Genomic DNA, 19,076 nt, shown 5'->3' on the forward strand with positions numbered 1-19,076 from the left:
GTGACAGCTAAAGAACAAATATGTTTGTGAACGGACGTATTCGTGTATCCATGTGTGAGGTGCTTGCGTCATGCGTTCACCATGTGAGTCACTTGCTCTTATGTGGGGCTTTAAGTAGTGAGTAAGAGCCCTCCGCTCATTCTCCCTCTCTGGGGCCCCGAACACACAACCAGAGCTCTGCTGCTTCTTCTTCTTCTACTTCTTCATCATCGTCATCTCTGCACGTCGTCCAACAGGTCGCTGTGTCAATAATGAACGCTCACAATGTACAAGAGTCTGAAATTGGAGATGCATTCAAATGGAGACAAACAAACAAACCACAATCGCCTGCCTATCTATTATTTCAGCAAAGCAATAAGGTAAACATGCATATTTTAACTTCACTCTTCTCTGTAAGAAATCTCAACATGCATTTCAATAATTGCTCGGTCCAGAACTGTCTTCGTTGGCGGCTTGCTGGGATAATTGCAGGTGAGCCATGGAGGAGATGGAGAGCAGCCGTGCAGAGAGAGATAAGTAAACACACAAAGTGACGTCTGCGGCTGATGACTAACACTGAAGCCACTAAAGTACCCTTTGTCATCATTCAACACTGCTTAAATAAAAGGTAGCTGTGAGTAATCATTCTGTCTCAACAAAACATGGACAATTATCAATTATTATGAATAATTCTATGTATTTTAATGTTTCTGTTTGTCAAGATCGGACAGATTTAGGTTGTTTTGCTTTTATATTTTTAAGCTTGGAGTTCCTTTAGGGTGCTTTTACATCGAAAAATTACATATGTTCATGTGGTGGCGTACAGCTGTTTTTTGACTTATCCCACCATCTAGTGGTCGCACATGTGCTGTTACATGTTGGAACTCCTAATAAGTGAGAGCACCAGAGGTCAGTAAAAACACTTTGCTAACACAATGACATCATTTGAGTTACAATGATGAACATATATGGTGCAGAAATACAAATTTGATTAACTTTATTTTCAGAGACACAACATTAAATATTGTGAATGCACATACAAACAAACAAAAATGAATACAATACAAACAATGGCAGTTTTCTGTGAAACTGTGTTGGCACAAAACAAGGAAAACACAATCAGAAAAGTGCTCAAATAGACAGAGACACAGAGAAGAGGTAGTGATACAACACAGAGTGAGGATTTAGAAATCAGGACACTGAAGGCCATTCACTTTGTACATTTACCATTAAAAACACTAAGTGATTGAAACAGGTGAGAGATAATAATACTAAATTAAATAGTACCATTATCCATGATTACATCTGTAGCACCTTGTTCATTGTGAGGTCACTGTCATGCTAACAGTTTTCCCGAGCAGATGTAGAAATATTCGTCCTTTTCAGCGTTTCTGCATAATCTACATCTGCAGTACTTCAAGGGGACGATACAAATGAGATCGGGGATGTGTGAGGAGTTTTCATATTGGAATGTTTTTTTTATTGAATGCACTTAACTCTCTCTTGAAAAGCAGCACCACTTGTATTCAATACTTGAGACTTCAACAGATTTCGTACTCATCACGAGGCTCCATCCTCATCCTCCTCTTGTTCTGGCAGGCTGCCGGGACAGGGCTCCATGGTAACAGCGACGCCCATCCCGCTGCGTCCGACGGGCATGTTGGTTACGCACGTCCATTCATTTCTGTCTGGGCAGTAACACTCAACACTGGACAGGAAGCCGTTCTGGTTAAAGCCTCCTGGAGGGACACACACAGAGACACACAAGCCACATGTTTAATGGTGCTGTAAATAAACCCCTTAGGGAGCAATTTATCTATAAAAAAGAGTGTTGATACGTTTTTTAAAAAAGGTACATTTTTCTCTTAGATTTTCAATTGATTTTTTTATCTCAATCTGATATTTGGAATTTTCCTTCGCCTCATATATTAATAACTCTTTACATACTGTCTATTGACATGTATATAGTCTTTTTGCACTACTTTTTATTTTGTATTTCATTTTATATGTTGCATTGTTGGAGGAGCTCAGGTCAGAATCATTTCATTCAAATTACTAACAAGTCTGTATTATTGTTGCTTCTACATGCATGTACGCAACAATCCAAAAGATCTGAACTGCAAGTCTTGTGTTATATATTAGAGACATTTCAAGTTTTATTTCAGTGAAATGACTTTAGTGTGAGCCTTATTGTGTTATGAACGGTGCTGTAACTGACCGAGGCTAAAGATGCGTCCCTGATGCACCGTGACTCCGTGGGCACTGCGGCAGTACTGCATGGAGGCCCTGGGCTCCCATTGGTTCCTGGCTATATTGTAACGCTCCACAGAACACAGCTGGCTCAGCCCATCATACCCTCCTATCGCATAGAGGTGAGAGTTCAGACACACCAGCCCTGCAAAGACCAGAGAGGGAACTTAGTTAGACATTTCAGCAAGGTGGCTTATTCAATTTGCTTGCTTACAGTTAGTTGAGAAGATCAATACCGCTCCGTACTGGGGCAGCAAATTAATTATTGTCATTATCACAATTGACATCATCATGTCAATTGTTCTGCCTTTTAATCCCTAGATACATTGAATAATCGTGTGCTTTATATGTCAGAAAGTAGTGGGAAATGTCAATGCAAGATTTTCAAAGTGATGTCTTGTTTTTTCAATCGGAAATATATATCATAACATATATGATATAAAAACTGAGAAAAGTAGGGATTCCTAATATTTGAGAGGCTAAAAACTGCATTTTCTGTCATTTTTGCATAAAACATTTATAAAAATGATTGATCAAAAAAGTTTCAGATTATCTTACTCTGTATAATTTTTATTAAAAATAATAAAAATATACCACTTAATTATCTTCAAACCAGTCTATATGCAGCTCATTTATCAACTCATAAACATATCTTATTTGTCCAATCAGATTGGATCTCATAAAGACAGGAGTGCACACACACACTCACCAAGTCCACTGCGTATAGTCGTCATGGGGGCCAGTTGTTGCCAGGTGTTGGTGTCGGGCTGGTATTTCTCAGCAGTGTCCCAGCGGTTCTGCCCATCGTACCCCCCCACCACATACAGAACCCCCCCACACGCCGCCACTCCTGCCCCCAGACGAGCCACCGACATCGGGCAAACAAAGGACCAGCGATTAGACTCTGGATCCCACCTGAAAACCAAACAGCAGTTGTGCAGTGAGTGTATGTGTTTAACATTCCTTAAATATGAGTCAATACAAATATTCTAATTCATGTGTCAGTGCTCCAAAACATTCAATCATTCAAAGGGCAGTGGCTGAGTAAGGCAACGTTCTCCTTCTACACGAGCCGGTCAACTTTAAGTGGATTAGGTTAAGCTGGCGTCCATGTTTGGCAACTATTGACAAGCTTTATTTGAAGCCAAAGAAATTGTTAAATCACTGCCGGCAGACGGAGACAAGAAAGATAACACGCTGATTAGTCTCATCTCATTCTATAAGATACATGTCTCAACATATCTTCTTGTAGGATGAGCATTTTTTCCCAATAGTCTTAATCGATTTCGTGCTAAGAGATAAAGACAGGATTGACGCCACACCTATATCTGTCCGTGAAAGGCAGTCAGGTGACAGTTAGCATAGCTTAGCATAGAAACTGGAAGGAGGGCAAACTGCCAATGATTAGCATATATCTTTTGTATTCTATCCATATGAAAATTGACTGGCAAAATAATAAATGATGATTTTATGGGGGTTTATGTGACACACTATACATTTCCCTTAAAGTAAAACCACAAGGGGACATTTTAAGAGGAGCTTTTTGTACAAATTAAATTAAAAAATATATAAAAAGGTGCCGGCAGGTGCTTTTGTTTTACCTTTAGACGGAGCCCAAATGGCTGTTTTTGACTTTGGGTAAAGGTATACCACCTATTAGCAGTAGCTTTATATTTAACGGGCAGATATTACAGATATATTAACACTCTCATCCAGCTCTCGGCAAGAAACTGTTGTTTAATTTTTTTAGTACTGAACAAAATCCTAATAATGTGGGATCGTGATGAGGCAAGTTGCATAATGAGTGTTTGTTCCCTGGTTAATGGTTAGATCAGTTCTCAGCACTGGGTGTGTTCCAGCTGTAAACCGCTGATAGGAGGGCGGCTGATGTTACATCACATACCCTCAAGCATTGGCAAAGTGCCCTTGAGAAAAAGCACTAAATGCAAGTTACTTCTTGAGTCAACGTGGTCTCACGGACCCTGTGCTCTGAACCCTGAAATTACGACATGCAGCAAGGCAGATTTCAGTGATAAATGACAATACATTATCCCAATAAAGCACATTTGAACAAGGAGGTATCACTCCCTGTTGAATCTCTTACGTGTTGATTGGCTTCATTCAGCATGAATCCTCAAGAGCAGAGACTCTTTCTGCAAACCATTGTTACTATAAATGCTCTAATCTCCTTTGTTGCGTTTCACATTGAGTTCTCAATCCAACAGTTATATCATCTTTCATTATATTTCGCAGCTATTCATGAAAAGACATCACAGTGGCTTCTGATGAGTTCTAATATTTCTCTTGTTACCAGCACCTTTTAGAAATCTATACCCTTCAATACAACAAGGGATTGATGTTACATTTGAAGCACATTTCAAAAAAGCCAAAAGTACGATTGTAATTTGTCTCGAGTCTATTTGATTTGAAGTGATTTGAAACTGATTTATGACAGCATTAAAACGTCTCCCTGTTTGATGGTGGCAGCAACAAAGATTTAAAGCTTTTCCCGCCTGATCGACATTCCTGGTAAATGTCTCAGCATGTTTTCAAAGAGCCTGTGATGTTGTCTAATTAGGCTAAGTGGAATACCTGCAAACTTTTTGACTGCTCTTTAGGTTGCTATTCATTTCATCTCTCTCATGCCATTACCCATACTTACACTGAGGTAAATGCACTTAATCTAAGAATGTGTGAGGAAATGCGTGCTCATTGCATTCATAGTAGTAAATACGATGTCATTAAAATCAAATTACATCTCGAGAGCCTAGTTAAATAAATGAATCCTCGCACACGTCTCACCTCTCCACCGTGTTGTGATGTGTGGAGGCCTGGGAGCCTCCGAGAGCGTAGATGCAGCCGTCCACCACGCCCACCCCCACCCGGTTCCTGGGGGTGTTGAGCGAGGCTCGCTGGCTCCACTGGTTGGTCATCGGGTTGTAGCAGCACAGCGCGCTGGACTCCGTGTTGTTCTGCAGCGACAGGTTCCTGCCTCCGACCTGAACACAGATTATGTCAAAACAAACACGTGCCCAACAAACTTGAGTCCATTTAGGTCTGACAAAAAAATAAAGTGGGTCAACTAATTTCAGTCTTAGATATTACTGTGATAGAAACTTCTGAAGCAATGGAGACAGGACTCAGAGAGACTCAGGGAGGGCTGGAACTTGGAGGCCAAACACTGATGGTGTATTATGGAGTTAACGACCAGAGAACTGACAAGACAGGTGCTGGAGCCACGAGGTGACACAGCAGTTGCCAAACTAATTCTGAAGATCTCTACCCCAGACCTATGTATTTAGCTGGTTCTGAGAGAATAATCAACATTGTGCATAACAAGATAAAACCATTACACATCTACCAGCTGGCGCCAACAGGCAGGAATAAGGAGATAAAACACTGAGAGCATGCAGGCCTTTGCTCAGTGAGGGCAGTACAAACTGATAAACTGGATCAAAGGTATGGGGCTAGGAAAATATTTCGAGAACAATTACATGTAAGGCAGGTTTATCATTATAGCACCTTTCACCACAAGGCAACTGTTAAAAGTGGCATGAAAGTTGCAAAGATATGAACTTAAGCTTCCCAGTTTTATATTTCACATTTCATTATGTATCCGCATAATCATGTTTTTGAGTGTCATTCAGAAAGTAAAAGTCTCTGCAATGTTTTAATAATGTTTCTTTGGTAGTGTGAAACTGCTGGTGCAACCTACAGTGTAGAGCAGGCCGAACAGCGCACAGGCCCCCAGACCACTGCATGGAGACCCCATGTCAGCCAGCCTTAGCCACACATTCCTCCGCGGATCATAAGCCTCCATTGAGGCCAGTGAATGCTGCCGGTATCTGAACAGAGAGGAAATGGTTCATATCAGATGTATCTGATTATAGATGTAAGTCCACATGAGAGAAAAACCCACAAGGAAAGGCCAATGACTAAATCAATCACGTCAGTCAAAACACACAAATTAAAAAATAAAACAATCTTAATAACTGTTTTAGTCTCCCCCAGTCTGACACATTAGATAAGGCCTAGCAAGAATGTTCATTAGTCAGTATAAGAAATATGTCTACATTGATCGTTATGGTCTAAAATAGTGTCTTCCAATAAGAGTGTAACCAAAGCAAAGATGTGGAGGACAATATTCCTCATAATTACCCGCCGGCCACATAGATGAGCTGGGTGCCGCGATTAGGGCCAGGAGGTAGCTTCCTCAATGTCATATCCTGAAAGATTTTAGACAGGAAGTCCTTACAGGAATTGGCCTGGAGATATAAAAAAAAGGGCAGAAATGAGTGGGTAACTTAATGATGATTAACACAACTTTTAAATATAAAAGTTTTTCCAGAAATAAATATTAATAAAGGACATAAGTCAATCTTTATAAGCACACATGTAATTTATATGTTCATTTCCATAACCATCCAGACATAACATAAGGCTGTAGTTTACCTTGCTGAGGATGGGGCAGGACATGAGCTGGTTCTTTAGGAACTTAGGCGGCAGGGCGTAGATATGGACCGCGTTCAGGAGGGCGTGCAGGTACTGGGCTCGACCCTCCATATCCCAGCGGACCCAGTCTGTGCAGGCCTTATACACCTGGCATGGATTTAATTAGACATTTTAATACAGTATGTGATTTGTTATTTACATCTAGATACACTCTTTTCAGAACGTAGACAAACAGCATACAGTAGGTTCTACGTGTAACCTATTTAGCATTAGATGACTGTTATGTGACAAATAAGATAATACACAGAACAAAATAATGACTCCAAATTTACAATTTCAGTATCACCAACTGTAAGTTTCCTTGACTTCTAACTCTTCTGTATTGTGGTAAAAATGTTTTCATTTAAAAAAAAGACCTAATTCTCTTATTAATTAACTTTATTACATAGATGATTACATGACTCCACATGTGAGCAAATCTGGACACACATTTCTGTTCAACGCTACCTCTCCACTTTATAGTATTTGTAATATTTTAACTTTACTTACATTTTTGACCATTTATATATATGTATATACATGTGCTACTTTCTAAAACGTATTCCTCTTTGTTTGTCTATGCATGCGCCATTTACACCAAAGCAAGATTCTTATTCTTCTACATTTTGCTCAATTGGAGCTAAATGATGCCTTTACCAAAGCAATTAAAAAACCAATAGAAACAATAAAGAGAAAAAAAACAAGATAAAAGTTGAAATAAGAGCAGAACGACACAATGACTGCAAAATTATCTTAGATTTCTGCCAGTGTTTCAATAAGTTATTTTAAAGCAACACACCTCGGACTCGCAGAGCACCTTGAGGCTGTCCTGGCTGATGAGCTCCAGCAGCTGGCAGTGAGAGAGGCTGAAGAACTCGTCTTCTTTCGTCACCTAGGACACAAGAGCACGGTCACATGAAGGCATTTGACTACTGAATCTTATTTTCTTATGCAAAGTATTATTCCAGGATTAATGTGAGCTGGTAGGTAGGCGTAGAAGACACAGATGTAGCATTCACATAGAAAGATTTCAAAAAAGGTGCCTGGGAAAGGGAAAAAAATTGCAATGTTCTGGCAAAAAGTAAGCATGAAGTACTTTGATGCAACCGATTACCTGACCCTGACAACTGGTGACTGCACTGTTCCCACAGTTATCAAAACACAAGAGCAACATATAAAGCAGAGTAGCAACCAATGCTATGGCGTGACTAATTAACTTTGTGCAAAAAACTGAATATAATCTGTAAATCTCTAAAGCTTCTTTGGTGACTTAATACAGGGCAAGACATTATAAATGGCCCGCTGGCCCGGAAGCGCTATTTAGACCCCCCGGGCCAGTATAACGTTCTTTCCACTCGGGCCACTAAAACTGGTTTAAAAAAAACAGTAAGACATAAAATCACATTGTCCTGTGGTATTGGTATTTTGACAAGCAATTTTGTTAAATTGTTTCGTTTCTTTACGCTACAACATAGTGTTTCATGAGTCGGTTCGTTGTTGGATGAGAAGCAAACAGCTGTTTGCTGCGGAGCCTTCACTACAGACTTTCACACAACCTAACCATTCGCCAAAATGTTTTTAATACCACCGGTGACCGGACAAATGCCGGGCAAAAAAAATCTTCAAATAAAAGAAAGTCACCAGAGGAGTTAAAGGAGAGTGACAGGGAGTATGAGAAGAAGAGGGAGAGAAAGTTTCAGCCACACCGGCTTGATCGATGGAGTTGGTTTCAATATGATGATATAAACAAGGTCTTTTGTCTGCTCTGTACATCAATGCCGACCTATGCTGACAAGTAAGTGAAGAGTAGAACATATAAAAGGTGTATTGGCTTCAGAGAAATGTCCCAGCAGTTTAGGAGAATGAAGGTTCTAATCTAATCTATTACGTAGCCATTACATTTCTAACTCCTGATAATGCAAGGAAGGCAGAAAGTGTATTATACAAATAATAATATACTCTTATTTTTATCAATGACCACAATATAATTATTGTAATAAACCAAATATGAACAATTGAGGAAGAACTGATGATTCAAATGTTGTAGTCAAGTAGTTTGTGCATAAATTACTATTGCAACAAATGTGTTCATTTTCTTCATTATTAGAGTCGATTTTTTGGACGAATGCTCTGGGCCAGTGGTTACAATGGGGCTGCTGATAATGAAAATCTGCTGGCCCGGATGTCTACCCCCTGATACGTTACTGTTCACGTTAAAACAATCCTCATCTGTGAGACCTGAAGACACAATGATACAGCTTTAAAACTGACCCTATGCCTGTCAGGGGCTTTGGCTCACAAGAACAACATGGCAGGAGTCTTTTTGCTTTTTTTGTATTAGCGCCTCACCTCACTGAAGTGTGTGTTGATATACTCTCGACTCCGCTGTTGCATTTCGGAGCAGCCGATCTCCTCAGAAAAACGGGCGATGCCAATGACATTAGCAGGCTCAATGTGCTTAGTGAGGAAATCGCAGCATGCCTTGGCCACGTCCTCCATCTGATACCTTGTAAAAAAGAAATAGGAAATGGCATCATAATAATAATAATTTTCCCGAAACGTTTTTTAGATGCAAATAAGTGTTTGATCCTAAAAGAGAGCATCAGAATACAGAAAATACTGTGTGCTGCTGTTTGATTCTGTATGTTTACCTCATAGCAGCCATAAGAATGTGCAACACACACTTCTCTCCCACTGTGATGTGGGAGGTGTAGGCAAAGTCAATAAGTATTCCCACCACCTGGGGGCAGACATCGCGCAGAGTGACCTCCGAGGCGCGACACTCTTTGAAGTTGCTTGTGAACATGGCTCTGAAGTATGGGCTGCAGGAGGCCAGCACCACCTTGTGAACCTGGGGAACATGTCTTTTTATTTATTAGGTTAAAAAGGAACATTGCATTCACTTTTAAAATACATTAAACTGCATGTTGCAGGCAGTGGCCTAAACAGTAACCTCAAAACTATGTATTGTTGAATTGTGATTTTTTGACAAGCTCTTACTACATGAAGTCAGTGTCAGGGCCCCATACTATTCTGGCAGTAGAATTCTTGACAACAATGCTTCCACAATATCTATAGAAAATCACAAACAGTCAAATTCCTATTTTACTTTGTTGTCTTTTCTTTTGCATAAGAATCACAGTTACAATATGAGTAGATAGAAGTGGAGTGTGAGATTTAAGAGGTGCTGGAGTATTTACACAAAATACAACACATAGATAGTATACTGTCTCACAAACAGGTAAAAGTAGAAGTCTTCTTTCTCACATTTTAGGGTTTGTGCAAAATTAAAATGTCTTTACTGAGTAATAATGTATTTAAAATGACATTGACAGTTGAAAGCGTTATTTTACCCTTCATTCTTTCTCCAACCCCCACAGTGTACCTTGGATTATTTTTGAAGGAGGCAGGGTCAAATAATCACATTACACCTGAAGGATCCATGTGCACCTGATCTCTTCAAAGATCTCACCGTGTTTCTACTCAAATCTACTTAGAATTTGAACAGAAAACTCGAAGAAGAATCGGATAAAATGGCATGAATTAGTTGTCTCACCTTGAAGTCCACCGTCCTTTCCTTGTATGTGACGTGCAGCACGAGGTCACACAGCATCTCCTGCCGTCTGAATTCCTCCATGACCTCCAGAGATCTGGAAGCGTGGGTCTCGACGTTGTAGTCGAGATAACCTGAACCTTGCATCGAGGGCACGGCGATGGCCGAGAAATCAGAGTCCCGTGTGGGCCGTTTCTTCCTCAAGGGGCAATGCATTCTGGGAGAGAGGTAGTCCAATGTTTCTGAGTAATAACCTCAGTCTTACAGTCTTGTAACGTTTTTTGTTCTTATCCCATTGGGGTTAGACTTTCTGAGCTGATGCCATTTGTTCCTCCATTTTGCCTCAAATTGAACACACTAATTTATTCAGTTTGTAGAAATGTCCTAATTATTAGGGACGGATTACCGGTACTATCCATTGGTGATCCTGGAAACAACCAGCAGGTAGAGGTAGAAGTCCAGAGAAAAAACCTGTTGCCACATAAAATACATTCAGCTCAAATGTTTCCCTGCACAGATACGGCGGGTAAACAAACTTGCAGACTGATGGTGAACCACATAATACTCCCTCGTCCACAGATCCAGGCTCCAACATGACTGACTGAGCCTTTGAGTCAAGGTCAGAGATTTCCCAAAGCACAAGTCAAACCATCATCGTTAAATCGCTGTAAATCCAGATTTGACAGGTTTCAGGCTTTTGAAAGTCATCCATTCTGACATTTCAGAGATTCCTCTGCAATGTACTGCTCCACGTGAAAAAAGGGGAAGTGGTTGGCAAATGTGTATAGCTGCACAATCCGATGTATGGTGGCAGAGATTTCTTTAACTTCTGTTGTGTTGCTTATCCTGCAAAAAAAAGAAAAAACAGAGTTAGTTAAGAACATTGAGAGACTTTTAGTGGTCTGAGAAGAAGCTAATGCAACCAGAAATCAAATGACAATAAGAAGTTTCCCCCTCGTGTGTGAGTGTGTGGGTGTATGAGCGTCACTAACTCAAGGTTTCACTTCCTTGCAGCTAAAACAGATAAGAAAGATGCAGCTTTGTGCCCAAGGAAATGGCCTTTCTGTTTTTAGCATGGTTTATTTTAAAACATATTCTCAGTAAATAAAATGTCATAACATAAGATATACGGTAAGAAAGGCTTTCCTTACAAGCTGTATTCTGACCAAATGTCACCTCTTCAGATTTGATATTGTACGGCATTTTTAACATGCTCACTTGACAGGTTATATCTAATTTCATTTTTTTTGATAGACCAGAAATATATAATCAATCCCAGTAGAGCCACAACAGTCAGAAGTTGAAAAAGCTAGATCAGCCTGTTGGGGAATCATTTGCCCTGCATGTCCTCCTTCGCCCTCTGACGCAGCTTGAGCAGCCGTTATCTCCCATAAGGAGGGGCTGCCCGAGCATATTGTTGATGTTGCCAGTTTAAGACCGGGCAACTCTCTGTCAGAGATAGTTATTGTCGTGGGACGCCTGGAACACATCCTTCTCGGGGTGTAGATGACCCCGAGCCATAAGCGACAACAAATGCAGAATTCAGTGTCCTCAGCTGTTTGGTCTATCTATTGAAGAATGTTGATTATTACACTCTGAACTAGTTCAAACCTGGAGCTACAGGAGGGTTCTTCAGAATTGATTGTGGCATCTCCACCATGTGGTCAACTCGTGGCCCTGTGACATGTTATGTGAATTCTCCGGCCGAAGCTCCAAATAGACCGTCAGTGTTTGGTTGCCATCAAAGCTCCAGCTCTCCATTGTGTCTCTTTGAGTCCTGACTCCAATTGCTTCAGAAGTTTCCCCCACACAGTCCTTCAAACATAAACTTGATAATTTGTTAATCAAGACCAGTTCAAACTATTTTCCTTCCTTTCTTCAAAGATCCTGGCCAAACAGGAGACTGCAAATAGAGCCAAAGTGTCTGAGTCAGAGAGGAATGACTGCAGACAGCGGCCATATCCAGAACACACATTCACACTATTTAAAGAAACACAAGGTATGAAGGAACTCCTGCCAGACACTAAGCTGACCAACCGCAGCAACATTTCCAAACACTCCTTATCTTATTTCTGATTAAATCTCAAGGGTTCTACTACATTTGTTGTTGATTGAAAGAGAAGGCAAATAAAGAATGCATTACAAAGACCGGTAGGATTTCTGGTAAAGGTTTCTGATTAGAGTTATTAGTAGACCATGTAACTACTTTTGTTGACCCTTATATCCGAGAAATAATTGAGATTTGATTAGGACTTTTAAGACAATGTTATTTGACTCATATATAATGATAATAAACATAGGACATTAGCAATGTTATTCGAATGCAATATTAAAAATCCTATACATAATTGCTCTGTAATGAAAATATATTATGATTTTAAATTGAGTTTCCTTTCAAATGTCGTCGGGTCCTAAATGATTGTTTTTTAAATTTCTTTATAAGATTTATAAAGTATGGTTGCCGCCAGTAGTGTTGCTTACAAGGCTAATGATCCAGTAGCATAACAACATGGGCTCTCTGAGTGCTCACTATCGAGGGTCGTGGTAGTTGCCGGTTAGTTTGGAGGTAAGCGCCGCGCTCCACTCCGTTACCAATCTTAGAGTTGTCAGTAACAAGAAGGAGGAGCGAGAACAAGGTGAATATAGGTTGATATTTTTCCCGTTGTGCATCAAACTAGCAATCAGGAAGTTCGATCTGAACCCGATAGAAGAAGTGGGAGGGGGTCATCAAGTTTTGTCAATGACACCTTACCTTCACATTTAGATGAACATTCCTATAACAAACAAGCACCAGGAAATATCCAGATCTCATCCACATATCATACCATTAATCAATAAGGTAATTATTGTGACAGTAAGTGATCCAGAAAAACAAATAGTTCTCAAATTCCTACGCCTATTTCTTATTTATACTTTCTAAGTTTGGACATATTATTATATTTAATGGAAATGCTTTAAGTGTTTCCAACTAATTCCAGCGTAGAAAGTCCAACTTGCAGTGTGTTTTCCTTGGCAAATTGTTTCTAAATACTCAGTAAACACCAAAAAAGAACGCACTGGAGAAACACTGGTGGTCGAAAGTCAAGAGATCATATTTCTTTACAAAAGTACCTTGCTGGAAGTCAGTCCGGAGCAAGTCTTGAAAACACTACAAATCCAGCAAACATGAAAATATCTGCATTCCTCAGAGTCTCACTCGCTGCTACGGCTAGAGGCCGAACCAATCAGCTCTGGAGTTGGAGGGCAAGAAAATCCCCCTGTTATTCTGCCTGTAAGATTGCATTAGACTCTCTTACAATCAATAACAACAGTTGATCTAATTGTAGCATGAAAAAGAAACACACCGATCCTACTAGTGACCGTTTTAGAGTTGCAGCAAAGTGACAGTATATAACTAACCATTTGTTATTTTTTTCTGTATCACCAGCATTTATCAGATATGGTGTTTTACTGAGAAAAACCCAAGGAGGTTTTTGCTAGTTTGTTCTCTTGGTTGCAGCTTTGCAGAGTTGCACAACCGACTCTGTACCCTCGCCTCTAACTCTACAGCCTGTTTGCCGGTCATATGACCATAAGTGTGAGACAGAACAGGGAGGGAGAGTGATGCAGAAACAGGGAGCTCTTAATGCCAATATACTGTACAGTGAGCGAAGAAAAAAGGAGAGACATGACAGGAGTGAAATGACCTAAGATTTAACTGAAGGTAGAGTTAAAAGCAACATGAATACGGTAGATCTCAGTCTCCATAAAGGGCCATTGTGCCTGGATATATCAGCCTGTCCAACTCTCCGGATCAGGCTTTAAGGGGGTTAACAGAATTACTGCGAAAACACTGTGCACAGGGCCTGGCTAACATATGAGGCATTGCTTAAGCTTGCATGAACACAGCGGTTGGTTCGAGCAGTTTATTGATTTATATGAGCTATCAATGTGTGTGTGAACTAATGACTTGAGTGTTCGCACCACAGGTGATACTGATTGGGTTTGTTATATTATTTCATCAAATGGCTGGTTGGAAGTGAGAAGAAGACCATGCAGATAATAAGTGCCTCTTTGATTCATTTGTTAAATGATATCAGAATGTGGTGTTCATTAGGTTCAATATTCACTTTAAGCACATTCTAAATAAGAAGAAATGGGAATTATAGCAGAACTAAATATGTGTTGTTGTTGTTATTCATAAATCACAGGCCCGGATTGGTGCAGAATTTTAATACGAAACAAAAGCGAGGCAGTTAACCATTTACAGACAGTCTCTGTTGGCAGATGGCGAACCGCAGAGCACAGCAGTTTGGGAACACGTCAGCATGTGCAGTCAGCTTGGACCTAAACGTCCAACATGCAGGACTTTGTATAGGAGTCAAGACACTCTTACTTAACCTTTGAAAATATGTTTTCCAAAAAAGTGCTGAGCAGTTTCGTAACAGAAGTGACACAAGCTCTTCTGCCTTGTCATCTTTCAAATGGGGTCAAAGGTTTCTGATGACATGACACGTCACTTTTACTCTGAAAAAAGCGCTTTTTTGATCAAACATATTTAAGGGATATTGAATGATATAGAAGTTGGTGTTTTGGGAATTAAATTATAAAAAGCCTCCTCTGAAGAACTCTGATGGTAAGAAACTTCAGTTAAGGGATGAGCACTAAAAACTGCAACGTAAAATAACCTGACCTAACCTGAAACAACCAGATTTATTGATATATTGACAATTACAACGCAACAAAAATCTATTGTTAAATGATTTATAAATAATTGTTCTATATATTTTTTTAAATACTGAAAGCCCAAAGATATAAAGTTTACTCCACGAGAAACAATAATCAGTGAATTTCCAGCTATAGTTTAACCGACTTGTTTTTGAAATTATGATTATTTGTGGTCATATGATTTTCATCCTCTTAAATGTAGGCTATACTCATTTGAATCTTTTTGCGTTTCGGATTGGTGGTCTGACAAACCATTTTATGTCACAATATGGCTCTATTGGAATTTATATTTACTTTTTTGATTTGTTAAAAGACCAAACAATAAATGTATCAAGGATATATTCATAAAATTCATGGATTTTAAAATGCTAGTGCCAGTCGTAATTGCATCCTTCTAGGGCTGCAACTAACAATTATTTTTGTATAAATGTGTTAATTAATAGGTTTGTCTATAAAAAGCCAGAAGCTTGCTGGTTTCCTGAAAACAAAATCTTCAATTGTTGCTTGTTTTGTTTCCAAAACATCCCAAGATTACATTTCCCAGGGACATAAAGGAGGGCAAAGTAGATTGCCAAATGTGATTAGCTGAAACCAGGGAAAGATTTAAACGACTAATCGATCATTTCATTGATGTCAGTATCCATTTTCTGTAATCGACTTATAGATCAAATGACTAGTTGTTTCAGCATTTTAAAGCGTTATTTTCAATGAGGATTTTCCAGAAGCGTTAGACTCTCATTATATGAATGACAGACAAACCATGAACAAAACACAACGAGCAGAAGTTTCAATTCCTCTTTATGAGTCTGCGCACTGCGGAGGAAACAAACCGAATGATCGACAACAAAAGTATAAACTACCGGATATATTAGCGTGGGATATCGTGTACAGAAACACTGCTGTTATCCACAGAAGTAGCACAACATCGCCACGAGTGCTGCGGAAAAACCCTACACACACGAAAATGATGTTTGCATTTTACAGTGATTTTCCCACAAAGGGCGCGTGCACACGGCACATGTAACCAACTTTAAAAACAGATTAACTCACCTAAAAAAGCACCAGTTTAGCAGCTGTTAAACTCCATATAATGAGAACAACACGGGAGTCACTTCGGGGAGTTTTCTGCGCGATGGCAGGAGGCTTTCCCGGGTGCTGGTTGAAGCTTCACGCGCTGTCAGGAAACCAGCAGCTTCACATTAAAAGTGTGAATGTGCGGAGCTGTGCGTGTCGCTGCTGCTCTGCGTCGCTGTGGGCTGACTTCCAGAGACTGCGGTGGACATGGTGGTGCTGCTAGTGGGGAGGAATTTGTGCATCAACATGACTCTGCAACTCTGGAGTTACACTGCTGACACTGTGAGGGAGGGGAGGAGTACGCATGTACAGAAAACTACAGGGCAACAAGTCAGGGGCAGCATTCCTCAAACTGAAACTGAACCTCGGCCAGAGCAGGGCTGCTGCTGGTGATGCATGAAATATTATATAAGTGTTTGATCACACAACAGCAGGATAATTCCAGGAAACACCCGCTTATTCATCCACTCAACACACCCACACACTCCAGAGGAAATCCACACCAGTTCCTAAGAAGTGCCATTGATGATTCATGGAGAAATAAAACAATGTCCGGATCTGCCCAGTGCATGTCTGCCCTGAGGAACATTGTTGGTTAAAATGAGTTTGTTATTTTATTGTATTCTTAACAAATAATGTAAAAAACAATTTTACATTCTGTTATTAGCTCACCTTATTCTATTTTACATGCACATATATCTTCTGCATTGCTTCCACATTGGTCTTTCAACTTTCTCTTGCACTATTTTATGTCTATTCTGTATCTTCTTGCAATATTTGTAATGTTTTTTATTTCTTTTATGTCTTACATATATTTTTTGTTGCATTATTGATGGAGCCTGGGACTTTCATTGCCATAATTACGCCTTTGAAAAGTGGACTATTAAAGCATATTAAAATAAATGATTGGCGTAATTTATATTTGATTAACATTAAGGTAAATAGTTGAACTGTACTGTGTATAATTAACATTACTGTCAATATTTAAGTTATAATAAAGGGGTAGGGTCATATAATATGTGTTTCTGCGTACCTGTCTTCCAACTTCCTTTTGGACTTGTAATATTCATTTATTTAGCTTATAAGAATTCATTGTATATGTTTACTATTCATTTTATTGATTAATCTATTGGTTAGCCAATTGGGACAGATAAAGGCAGACAAAAAAAATTAACCTCCCTGCTGATGAAGACCAATGCGATGGAGTTGAAGCAGTGAACAACTGGGCTTGAATCCTTTCGTCAGACAAATATTTACAAGATCAATGGTCTTCCATTAACACTTTCAGATGGAAATCCTGTATCAGCAAATTTTAAGATTTTGAAGGATTATTTGTCCTTTTTATGGGCTGAGGAAAATATCCTAACTTAAAATGAATGATCTATATACTGTAAAGACAAGTTGATTGTTGTGGAAAAAATGAATCGCCTCAAAGCTAAAAAAAACAAAAACGTATCTGTTTCTTAGTCAGTGAAAAGTTGCTGTCATGGAGACACATGGTTTCCACAGGATTAGATTTAATGATAAATTGTTCTTCTCCATGGTCTATTTCCAAATCTAAATCAATAATCCCCTTTGTGTTGACTTTACTGATTCAATGAATGAGCGTGTTAAACAGCCTGACATTCAACCTGCACAAAGAACTGCCTTTAGAAAACACCTGAATTAAAAAAGATTAGTCTAAAGAACAAATAAAGCTTAAGGGCTTATCTCCATTGTGCTACACTGTGTGATCATTTTTTACCAAAATAAATAAACTCATCAATGTGTTTGCCTCTCCCCCTTCAGCTGGTTTCTTCATGGGACCACAAACATAAAGTGCCATACATTAAAGAGCTCCTCCCGACCACATCAAACGCAGCTATACTTTAGACGCTGCATTAATATCCTGTCCATGGACATCTCAAAGAACAGGAGAGGTGACAAGCCACACCCTTGGCAGATGGCTGAACATGTTTGACTAAGTTTTAAAAACAAACACAGCTTCAGCTCTGAACACACTGTGAATAAATGACTTGCAACAGCAACCGATAAACTCCCCTCCTCCTCAATATTTCGTGAAACAATGACAAGCAGTTATTCAAAACTCAGGCAAATGTGATCAACTGTTCTCTTGATAAGAGGCAGTTACATTTACATTTACATTTTAGTGATAATGGGCCATGACTCCTAGTCAAAGTCAGTGGACATTTTTAAATGACAGCGAAAGACAGATTTAGTTTTTAATTAGCGAAATCCCCTTTTAATCTTTATTATTCGTATTATTTAGTCCTTTTTATATTGCTTTATTTATTTATCTTATAGGTTTTATAGATTTCTATTGATATTATTTATTTTATAGTTTTATCCCCTTTTAATTTGTCATTTAATCTTAATTTTTCTTCTTTTTTTCTTACTGTTTTATTTATTTTATAGGTTTTAATGTTTTATTGAATTTATTCCTTTTGTGTTATGTCTTTCTTTATTTTACTGAGGGTTGTCCCGTGAGATATCATTACTTATTTGATTGTTCTTTTTTATTATCATACCTTTTACCTCCTTGTGTTCCTTAAAGTGTTATATTATGCTTCTATGCCGCATGTGTGCCAAAAGGATTTACCGTTTGACCTGAAGTGAACTTCAGTTTTCTGTTTTAATCTGTGATGCGTGCCATGTTGTTGAAGGACTTTAAGCTGCAGCTGGTGTGTATCAAGCGCTATATAAATAAAGATGTATTGTTATTATATGTGATTTTCTCTCTGACATATAGTGTGCTTAATTCATCTGGGATATGAATGCTTTCAAACTTGATTTAGATGCTCCTCTGAATGTTCCCTAAATAGATCTTTATCTGTCTCCCTGTGGCAGCTGCACTAAAGATGGGTGTTTTTTTCATTTTGCAAAGCAGCACATATCTGAAGGGGTCAACGAAGGTGACCTTAAGAAGGCAACACTCTTTTCATACCACACCCACTAACACCAATAAAAACTAAATTACTTGCAGATATGATGCAGGACGGGATGTATCATATCGAAAGTGACG

General features: G+C 39.2%; 1 protein-coding gene across 1 annotated transcript; it reads right to left on the reverse strand.

Annotated features, from left to right (window-relative positions):
• Positions 1 to 959: 959 nt before the first annotated feature.
• On the reverse strand, positions 960 to 16,476 carry keap1a (kelch-like ECH-associated protein 1a). Its single transcript, XM_079640659.1, has 12 exons — positions 16,031 to 16,476; positions 10,277 to 11,119; positions 9,372 to 9,571; positions 9,070 to 9,226; positions 7,520 to 7,612; positions 6,682 to 6,828; positions 6,388 to 6,494; positions 5,945 to 6,074; positions 5,032 to 5,228; positions 2,939 to 3,144; positions 2,198 to 2,374; positions 960 to 1,718 (listed from the first exon to the last, which is right to left on the reverse strand). Exons 2-12 carry the CDS (start codon positions 10,487 to 10,489, stop codon positions 1,540 to 1,542), a joined length of 1,806 nt encoding a protein of 601 aa, XP_079496785.1. The 5' UTR covers positions 10,490 to 11,119; positions 16,031 to 16,476; the 3' UTR covers positions 960 to 1,539.
• Between the last annotated feature and the right edge of the window lie 2,600 nt (positions 16,477 to 19,076).

This window comes from Notothenia rossii (genome assembly GCF_949606895.1).
Source record: "Notothenia rossii genome assembly, chromosome: 7".
Lineage (NCBI taxonomy): Eukaryota > Metazoa > Chordata > Actinopteri > Perciformes > Nototheniidae > Notothenia > Notothenia rossii.

Bases quoted from the DNA above. Each gene is read 5' to 3' on its own strand.
- keap1a (XM_079640659.1), bottom strand. From the start codon at position 10,489: ATGCATTGCCCCTTGAGGAAGAAACGGCCCACACGGGACTCTGATTTC. The intron at 7,613-9,069 runs GTGAGGCGCTAA...CTTGTGTCCTAG, and splicing joins TCAACACACACTTCAGTGAG to GTGACGAAAGAAGACGAGTT. The intron at 3,145-5,031 runs GTGAGACGTGTG...TTTGGTTTTCAG, and splicing joins CATCACAACACGGTGGAGAG to GTGGGATCCAGAGTCTAATC.